Raw genomic sequence first — 16,446 nt, 5'->3', positions numbered from 1 at the left:
CTCGCTTGATGGTTGAAAACTAAAAATAACACTAGGGAGCACGCTGGGGATCTGATCTGACAGTCAGAATGACGGCAGAGATCAAAAAGGAACTGTGTTTTTGTATACAGCACAGCCATTATAAACACTTACAAGAGGAAAAATAATGTTCAATCGCTTTCCGCCGCGAGATCTATTAACAAGTGTTCTAACAAATTACTTTTCAATTAAGTTTAGCAATCTTCCAGAATTCCTAGTCGCTTCATTCGATGTTGTGGAACGAAGTATTGCATGCAAGACGAGCAAAATTAGAACAGGTCAAAACTAAATCGAAATGAACTGCCTTTCAGTTTAATTTATGAGGATCTATTGCACCTTAAAGATAAATAAGCAGTCAATCTGCGTGCAAGGAGGACAGTGAAAGGAGGTTGGAGAGATGGGCACTGACTGTACCTAGGGACTAGAAACTATAGCTCCGTTAATCAATAGCTAATGGGAGGAAGTGTTGGTGGATTGGGGGGGGGGGGGGGCGCGTCGCTACAAAAGTGCCACCTTACCGCTGGATCGCCTGACAATGTTTTCCAAAAAAGTATTCTGCGGTGCCACCAGCCCTCTTTTTCCACCGGGCATCCTGGGTCTGCAGGCTCTTGGGGAGATGTTTGTTGGGCGGCTCCGAGCAGCTGGTCAGTGTGTGGCGGGAAGCGGCTCATCGTCGCACCGGCGCTGCAGTCCGAGCTGGAGCCGGAGCTGGAGCCGGGGCTGGGACTGGGACTGGACTGGCCACCGTTGCAGCTGCTCCATCGCCGGCACTGACAGCTTGCAGTCGCCGCGGCTGCGCACTCTCTTCCTGACGCACAGTCTTCACTGGGTTGGGGGTGGGGAAATCCACACAAGCACCGCCCCACCCCCCTCCCACTTCACCCCCCCCCCCCCGTTCCCCTTTCCCTCCCACCCCATTTCCCTTCACTCCCCACCCCCTCCCCACCAACCCACATACACACACATAGTGTGACAGCAGAGGTGACTCCATTCCAGTTTACAGCTCCCAGTCTCTGGGATTACCCAATCCATCCCCACACCTGGTCATATTCTTGGGTAACCCCCACCCTGGGGTGCTGGATATTAACAGAAACTTTGCAAGGCTTTGACAAACTTCTCTACATCGAAAGATGGCATCCTTCTCTTGAAACTTGTTCCGAAGAAGAGTTGTGCTGGATTCAAAACGTTAGCTCAGTTTCTCTCTCCATAATGCTGCCTGGCCTGCGAAGCTTTCTCCAGCAATTTCTGTCTTTACTAGTGGTAATGATGATGTTGGTTGAGTTCCACCTTGACCCCACCCCCACTCTCCAGCACATTCTTTCTCTTCTGTCAACAGGTTAGACACACAACCTCTGCTCGCCTCGGATTACTTTTGGTTGGGTTGAACTTTTACAAGGTGAGCAAGTGCCTTCTCCAGAAGCACAACACTGCAACACCATGTGACTTTGCTGTTGGTTGTACCACCTCATGTAGCACCTTTATCAGAATACAAATAAAAGTTGCTTTACAAAAAGTACACTCAAACAAAATGGAAGCCCAGGAAAATCAGGCGTGCAGTATAAAAACAGAAAAAGCTTCACTCCTCAGTGGGTGTGCCAGCATCTCAGTTCAGGTCCATGTTCTGTTTAAAGGTCATCAACCTGAATCATTAACTCAGTCTTTTGCTTTCCACTTAAGCTGCCTAATCTGCCAATATTTTCAGCTTTTACTGATTTATTTCAGATTTTCCACAACTTCAGTGTTTTGCTTTGATAAGGAGATATGTGGTTGAAAGTTTGGCTAAATAAAGGTAAACTTTTAAGAAGATCTGTACATCTGTATTCACGATTTGGCTCTTCAGGACAAAATTTCAGAATTTGCAGATGACAAAAACTTGCAAGTATTGGGCAATCTGAGGAGGATAGTGCAGTATTACACATTATCAGAAAGGCACTATAATTTTAAAATAGCTAGATGACATCATGATGTATGACACCCTAGCCTAAGAAGTCTCTATCTTACTCTGCCTTCAATCTGTCAGCAGTTAAGCAAGCAATCAACCAGTCAACAATGTATATACTATAACAGTAAACAAAATAAGCATATAACCTGCAGACATTATATATGTCTGAGATATCAAATTAGTGTATATAATTAGTTGTTCATAACATCACTAGATATCTGATTCAATACAAATTCAACTATCTGAGGCATATGTTAGAGGAGCTAAAATATAGAAAACCATAGGCATATCATGGTGGTCATAGGGATAACTGGCAGCAATCAAGTCCTAGAAACTGGTGACAGCAAGTTTGTGCCAAAGGCTAGGAAAAAGATTGCAACAATGAAATTGTGAAGAATTGTTTTCCTAATTATTACCCATCAGAAGTCCAGTTTCAGGGCTGAAGTAACACTTAATAACCAATGCTGAAGTTTACAATTGTAATAAAACAAGAAATGTTTGCGAGTATGCTTTTTCTCTTTAAAACAAGAACAGCAGTTTCAATGTGCTGAAAGAATGGTTTCAGCTTTGAAAAATACTCAGAGCAAAATACAGGTAAGAACATTGAAAAACATCTTTCTATACCTTTAAAAAATCTTAGCTGCATCAGCTTGCTCCTCGCAAATAGTGCAAAACTAAGAAAGGCGATGTCACACCATTCTGTTTTGCCATGAATAAGCCCACTATTTTTTAAAGCTACAATCCCTAATGCAGCATTCAGGATAGGAGAGAATCCAAGGCAAAAAGAACAGAAGCTTCACACAGCAAAACAGATTATTTTTCTTTGACCATGTGTAAAGAGCACAAAATACACAATAAGAATGGAAAGCAAGCATCAGTATATGGACTGGCATTCCAGTGAAATTCTGTCCAAACTCTAGTTATTCAATGAAAGAATGAATCCTTATCATAACAACACAAAGAAAAACAGGATACAAAATTCATATTGCCTTGGGGAATTACGAAATGCAAAAAATGAAATGTCCAGCATTTCTATCAATGACTAAATATCAAAACAAAATGGTTCAAGTTCTAGAAAAGCAACAGGCTTAGAGTCAACTTTAGAATTCAAAGTCTTGAGAACATGTCAAACAGACAAAGATATTGACCAATTTGTAGATAGATATCAACACAAAGGTACAGAATGTGATTTCACTGAAGTTAATTTAGCTGAAAGGCAGATGGAACTAGTAATTTCCTCTACATGTTTCTTTTTCTCTGAAAGGCATTTCTGGACAAACCTAAAGATTACACTTTTGGTGCATTAAAAGAATGTTTGAAACAAATCTAGCAGGACAACAGCATTCCACATGTGCTGGTCTCTGCAACTACAACAGCCAACAACAACGTCCAAGTCATGCATGAAATGTGGATTGTCTCACCTACCCAGATCTAAAATGAGCTAAATTTTGCAAGATGTTCAAGTCCGCGAGGATGTTCAAATCCCCAGTGTCTGCCACAGTTCTCCATAGCCATAGCAAAACAAGGGGAAATGGTACAGACAATTCCAAACATCCTTCCATGGTGTGCAGGCATTTCAACAAATTACAGCTTATTGCAACATTACAACTTTCAGAATCCAGTCAGACAGTAAGCATGGTCAATTTGACACACCACATGGGTACATCTGGAAAACTGAAGTCTTTATGTCTATCCAAATGACACACCCTGAAAGGAATGAACAACATGTATTATATACTAAGATTCACACTGGGGAAAATATGCACCTTATATAAGATTGAGTTGGAAAACTGACACCATGTAGAGCGGTCTACACACGTTAAACTAACTGTTTAGAAAAGGTCTGAAATTCCGTTAATTTTGTTATCCATCTTTAATGTTAATATGACCCCTTGGAATAGACCCCTGATACACTTTAACATCATGGATATAGCAGAACATTCTATCTTTGGTTTATCAGCATTCCCAGATTGGCAATTTTAAAAGTGATGCAGTATTACAGCTGAAAGAGGATGCTCAATGTAGCATTGGCCCTCCTTTCAAGTGCAATATTCATATTCAGGATCATCCCTCACTGGAAGTGAATTTCATGGGAACAAAACAATGTCATTCACGACATTGGGCTTCTATTACTTGTGTTTTGAAGAACATATATGTTTAAGACAAGACAACTAAACATTACACAGAAAAGATAATCACCCATCATTCCAACCTCAGAAATGCTCAAACCCAAATTTTCAGGCACAAAAGCATTTTTCTAAGCATGATGCCAAGAATGGATATTTATCCATATATCTTTCTGAGAGAAATAGGAACCAGAGACTTTCAGAATTCCTTTTGGCAGATACTGTTTTCTCAGAGTACCATTTGCATTTTCTGTTAGCCAGGATAAATTCTGACAACATATGAATCATACATAGAGAATCTACCAAGATGTCTCTGCGTCATAGTTTACATAAATATGACACAAATCGTCACCAGCGCATTGAAGCAGCAAGAAAAAGCAGGCTTCAATTTCAACAGGAGAAAATGTTGAATGAACTTCTAAGGATCAAGGGGACTTCCAACTAATATTAGACACAATCCTACCAAGATGCACAAACGATGTCATTTCAAAGGCATTCCACAAGCTCTGCATTGAGATATGCTTGACCATATACACATAGGTCACATGGACACAGAACAATGCCAAGAAATTGACACATGAATCAATCGGTCCAGCATCAATAAAGACATTGATCTACTTCTCAAAACATATTAGCTTTATCAACCTCAAGAATCAAGAGGACCTTTCATACACATGAAATTCCTTCTGAGCCAAAGTGCAAAATTGAAACTTCCCATATACAAGAATGATATGGGCCAAATGCTGGCAATGGGAATAGATCAGTCCAGGATATCTAGTCGGTACAGAAGGATCTATTTCCACGCTGTATAACTCTGTGACTCTGTGACTTTCTGACTCTAAAAAACTGCATCTAATGACTGATTATTTCACCAAATTTCCCTTCATGAGGCAAATCATAGATACCATTTGTGAAACATCTTTTGACACATTAACCATTAAGTATGTTTGGTATCCCTCTATGGTGTTCACTACACAAGTGTACCCTTCCAATGTGTGTGCAGTAAGTGGCATACTTAATACCTTACCTCACCACCCTCAATTTAATGAACTCACCAGGATACACTACTTGTTTGATGAAGTCTATTATCGTTAAATGCAAAATTGCTTGGGAAGATTTTTTAAAATTACATTTTACTCCTCAAGACAATGGTTACTGTCAATAACACTTCTAATGTTTGGAAGACAGACTCACTTTTATCATATGCTCCTGCTATTCAACAATCTGCACACATTGTTGGAAAGAAGATAAAAACAATCAAGAATATGATCAATAAGCATACAGACTATACATCCAACTTCAAACAGTCAAAGTACCAGAGTTTGAGATCTTCTTATGAACATATGGGTCAATGGAGAGATGGGACAAGACTGTTTCCAGACCAAGTTGCATAACTTTGTCACAAACAATAGCTGACCCACAAAACAAGTGACATATCTGAGTTGTACACAACCAACTGTCTGACATACAAGATAATAAAGCTGACACTGAAAATTTAAAATGAACAGTAACCAAGCACCTACAATGCATAAGACACATCACCCACAACAACAGGCACATAACACAGACAGAAGCTGGACCATAAACTTAAGAATTATATCTAGTCATATTGTATTAGATCTAATACCCCAAAAAATGATTTTAACATGTGAAAATAATGTGCTGATGTGCATTGGTGTATATATTTCTTAGAACAGGTTTTCTATGCGTCAGATGGAAAAGGGAGATGATTTATTATTGCATAAATCTCAGAAAGGCACCATACCTTAAAGACAGCTAGATGGCATTACAACATGTGACACTTCTGTCTACGAAGTCTCCATCTTATTCTTCATTTGTTCAGCCAGCAGTTAAGCAAGCAATTGCCACTCTAAACCAGAATCACAGAATTATTACAGTCCAAAGGAGGCTATTCAGCATATTGTATCTGCATTGACTGTGAGCATTTTAAACTTAGTGACAAATTCTTGTTATCTCATCATAACTGTATACATTGTTTCCATTTAAATAATCATCCAATGTTCTTTTAAATACTTCAGTTGAAACTGCCCCACAACACTTCCAGGCAATGTTCCAAAACCAATCCACTAGCTGTGTACCAAAGTACTTTCTTAGCTTATTTGAAGTAGTGAGCAGGCTTCTTGAGTGAATAGCCCATTTGGTGTAAGTAGACACAAAATGCTGCTAGGAAGTGAGTTCCAGGATTTTGTTCCAATGACTGTGAATGAATGATAATATCCTTCCACATTAAGATGGTGAGTGGTCTCAAGGAGAGCTTGCAATGGTAATGTTACCATATGTCTACTGCCCTGTCCTTCTAGATAGTAGTGCCTGTGGGATTTAAGGATGCTGTCTTTGAAGCCTTGGTGAATTTCTTATTGCTTCCTGTAGATGATACACGTTGCTGCTCCTGTGCATTAGTGATGGTCGGATTGGATGTTTATAGATGTAGTGCCAAATAAGTGGGCTGGTTTGACTTGGATGATGTCAAGCTTCTTGAGTGTTGTTGGCAGGTGGGAGGCATTCCATCACTCTCCTAACTTCTGCCTTGTAGATTGTGAACAGGCTTTGGGGATTCAGGAATCGATTTACACATTGCAGGATTTCTACCCTCTGACCTGCTCTTGTAGCCACAGTATTTATATGGCTAGTCTAGTTCAGTTTCTAGTAAATCGTGACAATCAGAGTGTTGATAGTGGGGGATTCTGTGATGGCAATACCAATATATGTCAATGGATAATGGTGTAAACTCTCCTTTTGGAGAAGGTCATTGCTTGACTTTATGTGGTGTGAATGCTTACTTGGTCACTTGTTGGCCTAAGCCTCAAAATTGTCCAGGTCATACTCATGCTATAGAAGCAGGTGAGTATTGAGTGAGTTGGCTCAACACCATGGATTTCAAGCCGAGTCAAGACACAACGCAACATTATGATATTAGACAATGTAGTGACATTGAAGCTGTCAACAAAACAATCTTCCTAGCGAAGTATCTACTTTCTACAATTCAACAGCTATTGACATCATTCAAAGAGTCCAAGGTCTTCATGAAGCTTGTCATGTGGTGGAGATATCTTCACAACCATCTTGCACACATTTCACAAATTCTTTTACTTGAGATCCGCTATCAGTCAGATTTTCCCAATACACTTGCACATCGAAGACCTCATAATTATAGTAATGGCACCTTTCTTATATGCATTTTCTATATCCTGTTTTAATTTCTTCCTCACACAGAATAAAAGAATCCCTACAACGTGGAAAGAAGCCATTCAAAATCACTGATCTTCCAAAGACCATCCCACCCAGATCTAGCCCCCAACCCTTTCCCCGTAACCCTGTACTTACCATAGCTAACCCACCTAGCCTACACATTCCCAAACATTATGGGGCAGTTTAGCATGGCAAATCCCCTAACCTGCATTTCTTTGGACTGTAGGTGGTAGTTCCCATATATCACATTCCCTGCCCTTCAAGATGGTAGTTCCTTTGGGTTATGAAGCCTTGGTGAATTTATGCAGTGTGTTTTATGAATAGTACACACTGCTGCTTTGTGCACCAATGATGGAGGGAGTTAATGCTTATGTATGTGGTGCCAAATAAGTGAGCTGTTTTTTTTCTGGATGGTCACAAGCTTCTTAAGTGTTGTTGGCAAGTGGGGAACATTCCATCACATTCCTGACTTCTGTCTAGTAGATAGTGGGCAGACTTTGGGGATTCAGGAGGAAACCAGAGTACCCGATAAAAATCCATGCAGACATGGAAAGAACATGCAAACTCCATACAGTCACCGAAGACTGGAATTGAAGCTGTCTTCCTGGTGCTCTGAGGCAACAGTGCTAACCTCTGAGCCATTGGCTGTTCACTATCCTAACGACTGCCATTGGGATCATTTTTCTCGAAGGGCAGAATGGCCTACTCCTGCACCTACTGTCTATTGTCTATTGTCTATTTTTCCTTTGTGATTCCTCAACTCTACCAACTCCGCTTTCTGACTCTACAGCACTTCTGGTTATTGACTTAATTTCATTTCTTAGAAACGTGGCAACCCCACCTCCTCTGTCCATCTGCCTGTCCTTTTGATAAGAAGTATTTCTTTGGATATTTAGTTCCCAGCCCCCAATCTCCTTGTGGCCACATCTCTGTGATGCCCATAACATCAGATCTGCCATTTTCAATCTGCGCTATAAGCTCATTTATCTCATTTCATACACAGTGTGCATTTAAATGCAACACCCCTAGTCTTGTGTTGACTGCCCCACTTCTCATAGTTGGCTGCTTATGTGCTGTACCTAAAATTAGATTCCTGACCCTTTCATACTCTCCAGTCCACTATTTGATCTGGAAACTATAATAAGCACTGCCGAGCCCACTCCCGCTTTAACTAATCCCACAATGTTTGATGGAACTGAACACTTACACACCCCCATTTAGATTAAACCCTATCCACAGCCTTAGTTATGTGACACACCAGGATTGTAGTCCCAGTGAGATTCAGTGTGTACCATCGGAGCAACTCCCTCCTCCCTGGTACTAGTGCCAATGTCCCATAAATTCAAACCTGTTTCTCCCACACGTTTACCACACACTTACCTCTTTAATCTTGTTGATCCAGTCACAATTAGTTTGCCCCTCCATGCAGTAATCCAGAGATTATAATCTTTATGGTTCTGCTTTTTAATTTAGCCCCTAGCTACTCATATTCCCTCAATAGAACCTCTTTCCTCTTTCTATCTATATCATTGATACCTACGTGAACTCAACATCAAGTTCAACAATTTCAGACCATGAACTTTGTCTCTCAATTTGATTCTGTTTCTTTGTCTTGTGCTAGTCTGAATCTCGTTTTTTCTGTTTCAGAAACAGCTATTCATTATTCTGCAATTCACACTCACTTTTGATAAGAGCTTTAGTTCTTTTAAAACTCATACCACGCCCTTTGTTGCTTAATATCTTTGTCACTTAATGTCTCTTATTTTCAAACTACACTTTGACTTTTGTTCTTCTAACTTTGTCCCTCCTTCCAATGCATAAAACTTATCAGATTTCTACCTTCCTTCAGTTCTGAAGAAGGGTCATGTACAAATCAAAATGTTAACTATGTTTCTCTCTCCAATGATGCTGACAAAGCTGTTATTTCTAGTAGTTTTCACTTTTATTTCAGATTTCCAGTATTCATAGCGTTTTGTTTTTATTTAAATTAGACCTATCAAATTATGAAGTTGCAAAGACAGGGATACTATTTTCAACCAAAAAAAACTGGATGCTGAAAATCAGAAACAAAAACAGAAATTGCTGGGAAAACACAGCAGGTCTTGCAGCATCTGTGGAAAGAAAGTAGAATTAACATTTTAGTTTCAGCGATCCTCCCTCAAAACAGTCTGAAGATCAGTCCTAGTGCTCAATGTCAACAAAACCAAGGAACTCATTATTGACTTTTGGCGGGATGTTACACATGACCCCTACACATCAACAGCACAGAGGTGGAACGAGTGGAGAGTGTCAAGCTCCTCGGAATGGTTATCCACAACAAGCTTTCTTGGACTCTTCACGGGGATGCTGAGGAAATTTGGCATGATGGCGAACATCCTTGCAAATTTTTATAGGTGCGCCATCAAGAGCATTTTGTCTGGATGTATCACAACCATTCAAGATCAGAGACGGTTACAGAGAGTGGTGAACTAAGCCCGGACAATCACAAAGGTCAACCTCCCATCTATAGAGTCCATCTACCAGGCCCACTGTCAAGGAAAGGCCGTCAGCATTCTCAAAGATCCATCCCACCCTGACAATGTTTTTCTCCAACCTCTGCCATGCGGGAGAAGGTACAGAAGCCTGAACACATGCACCAGCCGGTTTTGTAACAATTTCTACCCTACTGTTGCGAGAATACTGAATGGACTCACAAAGTTTTAACATTTGCCTGTACCTGTGTTTTTGTTTTTGCCACTGTTTACCTATTATTTACTTATCTATGCTACTTAACTCTGTGATCTGCCTGTATCACTCACAAGACAAGGTTTTTCACTGTGCCTCGGTACACGTGACAATAAATTCAATTCAAGTCAGCGTCACTGGACTCGAAACACTAACTCAACTTTTTCAACACAGATGCTGCCAGACCTGCCGCGCTTTCCCAGTAATATCTGGTTTGATGCTGTTTTCAACAGTTGATGGGCTATGGCACGTTGGCTCAGCGGTTAGCACTGCTGCCTCATAGCACCAGGAACCCGGATTCTATTCCTGGTGATTGTCTGTGTGGAGTTTGCCCAATCTCCCTGTGTCTGCATGGGTTTCCTCTGGGTGCTCCGGTTTTCTGCTCAGTCCAAAGATGTACAGGTTAGATTAATTAGCTCTGCTAAAAGGCCCATAATGTTCGATGATGTGCAGGCGAGGTGGAATTGCCATGGGAAATGCAGTGCTATAGGGGTGGGTCTGGGTGCGATGCCCTTCAAAGAGTTGGTGCAGAGTCGATGTCTGAATGACCTGTTTCCAGTTTGTGGGATTCTATGAGTCAAAGGCAGATTATTTGCTGAAAATGGAAGGAGCTGGTTTTTATCACGGTAGGGAAGTAGAATTACAAGTTCAACCCAGAACTCAAAATGGCTCCAAGTTTGCAAACGGTTTGGCCTAATCTGAGACAATGGTCATCAAGGAGCAAGCAGTCAATGGCAAGGGTACAACGTTTTATCCACCACACCTAAAGATTTTGTACTTACCCTTTTCGTGCTGAACTACTGAACAAGCATTCAAAGGGAGGACCAGAAAAATTCTCTTTCAGTGGTTTTGTTTTCAAAATGGCTCATTACAGCTCGCAGTATTACTTTTCCTAAGCTCAAACATCTTCAGTGTTTTCATCAACAATTTATCAATCATGTGGTCAGGAAGTGGGTTCATGGGTTCATGTCCTTTGATAACAAAGCAATCTTTGTGAGCCTAAACCAAAGTTCTGTCCAGAAAAAGCAGGACAAATCCAATCCCAGCCAATTACTGCCGATTGACTCTCTCTGTCATCAAAAAGGTGATGGAAGCATCATTGGTGGTACTGACATAGAGTCATAGAGATGTACAGCACAGAAACAGACCCTTCAGTCCAACTCGTCCATGCTGACCAGATATCCCAACCCAATCTAGTCTCACCTGCCAGCACCCAGCCCATATCCCTACAAATCTTTTCTATTCATATACCCATTCAGATGCCTCTTAAATGTTGTAATTGTACTAGCTTCCACCACTTCCTCTGGCAGCTCTTTGAATACACGTACCACCCTCTGCACGAAAAAGCTGCCTCTTAGGTATCTTTTATATCTTTCCTCCCTCACACTGAACCCATGCCCTCTAGTTCTGGACTCCCCCATCCCAGGGAAAAGACTTTGTCTATTTATCCTATCCATGCCCCTCATGATTTTATAAATCTCTATAAAGTCACCCCTCAGCCTCCGACGTCCAGGGAAAACAGCCCTAACCTATTCAACTTCTCCCGATATCTCAAATCTTCTAACCCTGGCAACATCCTTGTCAATCTTTTCTGAACTCTTTCAAGTTTCACAACATCTTTCTGATGGGAAGGAGACCTGTCAAACTACACTCGCACAGCAATAACCTGCTCAAAGATAGTCAGATAGGGTTCCACCAGGGTCATTCAGCTTTTGACTACATTATGGTCTTGGACCAAATGAGAACAAAAAAGCTGAATTCCAGAGGTGAAGCAAGAGTGATTGCCCTTGATGTCAAGGCAACATTGGATCCAATGCGACATTCAAGAGCCTTAGCAAAATTAAAATCATTGGGTATTAACATCAATACTCTCCATTGATTAGTGTCAATTAGTGTAATCACAACAAGTTCTTGACAGCCAATCATCTCTGCAGGAGATCCAGTTCTGCAATGTAACAAAACCTGGGTGAACAATATTCAGGCTTGGGTCAATAAGTGATAAGTAACAGGTATAATTCACAAGTTCCAGAAAATGACCATCCTCAATAATAAAGAATTCAGTTGATGTTCAATGGCATTGCCAGTGCTGACTCACTCACCATCAATATCCCAGGGGTTGTCATTGACCAGAAACCTAATTGTGCCAACCTCATGAATATCAATGTTAGCAGGTCAGAAGCATCTGATTTGATTAGTTTCTTGTTCTGCACCTCAAATGCTCACTCCAGCCATAAGTACCGCATGGTGGCAGTAGCGAGGACCATCCACAAGATGCAGCAAATTGCCAAGTCTCTTTTGACAGCTTCCAGATGCCCACACCCCCAACAACCTCTACCACCTAGAGAAACATAACTGCAGATGAATGAAAAGATCACCACTAAAAATTCTCCTCCAAGTAAAATATTTTTCTGGCTTGGAAATATCTTATGATTGTGATGATACTGCTCCTTTAACAAGGTTAGGTTGTCATTGGCTTTTTTCAAGAGGGGTCGCAAAGGCAGAGATGCTGATTTGACTGGAAATGGTTAGTTTAAACAATAGTAGGGGTGTGGCCAGCTCTCCCAGTCAGGTTTTTTTCTAGTTTGGTTTAGTTTTAGCAGGCAGTCAAAAAAACACTGCTGGGGACCTAGACAAGCAGCAACAGTGAAAGGAGGTTCTATCCTTCAACAGAGGTCTTGCCTGAATGTTCTCTCTGAAAACTCCTGCCTGTAAGAACCTGTGCTTGAATTTGCCTTTTGCCAAGGGTGTGTTTTCAGGATGTTGCAGGGTTTGGAAGAGCTTTATTAAGTTGTGATATAGTAACAGTTGGGTTATCAACTAAGTTAAGTTCGACTAAATTCTGTTTTCTTTTCCTTGTGTTTCATCCGTACTGTTTTAATAAACTCTGTTCTGTTTAAAGCTGAGTGGTTTGACCAGCTACATCACTCCTAGAATATCCACATATACATCTGCCTAAAACAAAATAAAATGTTAGGGGCTAGGCTACTGTTATGATGATGTAGGTGTACTGTATCTTTAAGAGAGTTAAAAGCTAGCAGAACTACCTGACAGCACCAAATGCTCTCCATAAGATATAATGTAACATGTGGTACAACTACTGGGGTAGCTAGGGTAGCTGGTTGCCTGGAGACAAAAACAGATTTGAATTAGGTCAATCTGTTTAAATTATACCCCAAAAATACCAAACTCCAATCAAGTTTGAATTTAGTATATTGACAATCTTAAAAGCCAATGACATAATCCAATGCTTTGGGGTATAAGATCAGGGACAATTGAACAGTTGGGAGGAGAACTGCCACACCACCTGCATGTAGAGACTGCCTGAGAAATCGCTTTCTTAAAGTTACCTTTATCAATCAGTAACCTATGAAACAGAAATCCCTAAGAAGAAAAGAAGACCAAAGAAGATAGAAAGAGAAGATTTGATATCTAGCTGGTTTTGAAAATTTGAATTTTTGGTAAATTTTAATCAGGGGGATTTATCGGACTAGTATTGTAGAAGGGGAAGGTAAAAAATAGGTGAGAGGATGGAGTTGTCAATACTTGTCAGTAAATTATTCTCTGTTATACTTTAAAAAATAAAGTTGTTAATTCTTCCTTTAAATAGTTCTTGGCCTTTTGAATTTTCACATTTTACTGCATGAGATAAATCCTTTCTGTATTGCTGGTTTAAATTAAGCAGGAGGGTTTACCCCATGATGTAAAAGTTTGGGGGCTCATCCAGGATTTGAACTGGTTTAGACAAATTTGGAGTACAAAAAATCCCAGCAGATTTAAACACTTGCAGGTGAGGGTCCAAGATCTTTAAATAAAATGTAGGTGAGACAATTTGTTTAATTTTGGTGACTTGTGGTTGATTAAATTAAAAATGAGAGAAATGGCCCTTAAAATTGCTAAAGAGGTTCTGGGATTGAAGATGATTCTCAAGTTCACCAAGAATGTTTAGAAGGAATGAAAGAGCAAAGAAGTTAAATTTGGGTTTAACTAAGGACAAAAGTAAAGCTGAAATTGTAAGGGAGTTACTCAAGCACTTAGGTGTATCAGAGAAACAGACAAGTGCAGTAGAGGTAGAAAAACTTAAATTATAATGAGATAAATGGAGTTAGAAGATAAACAAAGGGAGAGAGAAAGAGAAAGAGAGTGAGACTAAAAAGAGAGAGGGAGAAGTTACTTGGCTGAGCAAAGAGAGAGAGAATAAAGGGAAAAAGAAAGAGAGAGAAGAAAGGAAGGGAGAAAGAGAGAGACAGAAAAAAGAAAGAGAGAGAAGGTTCTTAGCTGTGCAAAAAGAAAGAGAATTTGAACTTAAGAAATTGCAAAATAGTCAGCAAAGTCAAGTTAACAGGATGGAGATGAAAAGAGCAGATAGTGATATATACAAATATGTCTAAACTCTGCCACATTTTGATGAGAAAGATGTTGAATCCTTCTTTACTTCATTTGAAAAATTGGCTAGGCAGATGGATTGGTCCAAGGATTTATGGGTAATGCTAGTTCAGACTAAACTGGTAGGCAGAGCTAGTGAGGTATTTGCCACATTGTTAGATGAGGAGTCAAGAGATTATGAAAAGGTTAAACAGGCTATTTTAAGTGCTTATGAATTGGTACCAGAAGCACATAGACAGTGGTTTAGAAACACAAATAAGGAGAAAGGTCAGACTTATGTTGAGTTCAAAAGAGCTAAATGTAGTCATTTTGATAGATGGGCACGTGCTTTGAAATAGACAGGGCCGTTGAGGGTCTACGAGAGATTATTCTGCTGGAAGAATTTAAAATCTCACTTCCAGAGATGGTAAGAATTCACCTGGAGCAACAGAGAGTTCAGGAAGTAAGAAGGACAGCAGAATTAGCAGATGAGTACATATTGGTGCATAAGACAATCTTCTGGCCAGAATTTCATCCTGTGAGGGTTAGAAGTTGGGAGAAGATGAGATCCTACACTATGAAACCAAGAGTAGAGAGCACTGGCAAGAATCAACCACAGGATAAAAAGAAGCTCAAGAATGTGGAAAGGAGGTGAAACACCTCAGGTGTTTTCACTGTTAGAAAGTGGGCATTGGCACAGTGGCATAGTGGTTAGCACTGCTGCCTCACAGCGCCAGAGACCTGGGTTCAATTCCTGCCTCAGGCAACTGTCTGTGTGGAGTTTGCACATTCTCCCCATGTCTGTGTGACACCCCTTGTTGTGGAGAAGCCCAAGGAAGATCAAGAAACTGAGGAGTTAAAACAGAAATACCCTGGTATTTTCCCTGACTGTGTGGTAACCAGATCCCACTATCATAAATCACTGCATGAAGCGAAAAGTAAAGAGAAAGATGAAGGAGTTGAGATTCAGTTAGCAGATAACCTGTTTGATGTAATGGTGCAGGAAAAACCTGAACAGGCAGAGTCAGACAGAAGTGTTTTCTCCTAAAAGGCTAAGAGACTTGCAACATCAAGACAAGGCAACAAACAATATATATGTGGATGCGTACTCCGAAAAGGAATCAGAGAATATTCCGGAGGTTTATTATCTGAAAGATAGAATCCTAAGATGGAAACGGAGACCACAGCAGGTTAGTGCCGAGGAGAAATGGGCCGAATTGCACCAGATAATATTTCTGGTAGCATACACGCAGGAGGCATTACAGGTAGCTCATGAACTACCTGTAGGAGGTCAACTAGAGGTTCGAAGGACTCAGGCTAAGGTAAAAAAAACATTTTTATTGGCCTGGAATGCACAAGGATGTGGTTAAATTTTGCCGTACGTGTCATACATGCCAAATGGTAGGTAAGTCACAAGCGGCAATAAAACCAGCATCTTTGTTGCCAATTCCCGCATTTGAAGAACCTTTCACGTGGGTTATAATTGATTGTGTAGGTCCCCTCTCGAGAACTAAAAGTGGGAACCAGTACTTGTTAATCATAATGGTTTTGTCTACCAGATTTCTTAAGGCAATTCCATTCCAGAGTATCAAGGCAAAGAGGGTAGTAGAGGAGTTAATAGCTTTCTTCACACAGTCTGAGCTACTCAGAAAGATTCAGTCGGTCAAAGGGTCACATTTTAATGCTAGACTGTTTAAGGAGGTTATGGATAGCTTAGGTATACAGCACTTTAAATCCCGTGAGTATCATCCTGAATCTCAGGGAGCTTTAGAAAGGTGGCATTAGACCTTGAAGACCATGTTGACTGCCCAAATGATTGGTATAAGTACAACTTTAAGTACATTTAAGTCGTCATTGGCAAGCATATTGACGTACATGGAATAGTGTAGGTTAGATGGGCTTCAGATTGGTATGACAGGTCGGCGCAACATTGAGGGCCGAAGGGCCTGTACTGCGCTGTAATGTTCTATGTTCTATGTTCACTCACTTCGAGCTAATACTCGGGCATGAAGTGAGAGTCCTTTTGAAATTAGTTAAAGAAAAATTGACAGTGTCCCTTTTAAA

At 40.5% G+C, this 16,446-nt stretch overlaps 1 protein-coding gene across 3 annotated transcripts in view; it reads right to left on the bottom strand.

Moving 5' to 3' along the window:
* LOC140476173 (voltage-gated delayed rectifier potassium channel KCNH5) overlaps window positions 1–823 on the bottom strand; it is a 312,744-nt gene extending 311,921 nt beyond the window's left edge. For all 3 annotated transcript variants that reach the window (XM_072568342.1, XM_072568343.1, XM_072568345.1), the window contains exon 1: window positions 537–823. In XM_072568342.1, the coding sequence (XP_072424443.1) occupies window positions 537–609 (73 nt within the window). In that variant the 5' untranslated portion in view covers window positions 610–823. The remainder of the gene's footprint in view (window positions 1–536) is intronic.
* Window positions 824–16,446: the final 15,623 nt, after the last annotated feature.

The sequence above is a fragment of the Chiloscyllium punctatum genome, chromosome 4 (genome assembly GCF_047496795.1).
Source record: "Chiloscyllium punctatum isolate Juve2018m chromosome 4, sChiPun1.3, whole genome shotgun sequence".
Classification (NCBI taxonomy): Eukaryota; Metazoa; Chordata; class Chondrichthyes; order Orectolobiformes; family Hemiscylliidae; genus Chiloscyllium; species Chiloscyllium punctatum.
Note: the sequence above shows the minus strand (reverse complement) of the source record. Positions and strands in the feature narration are given on the sequence as shown.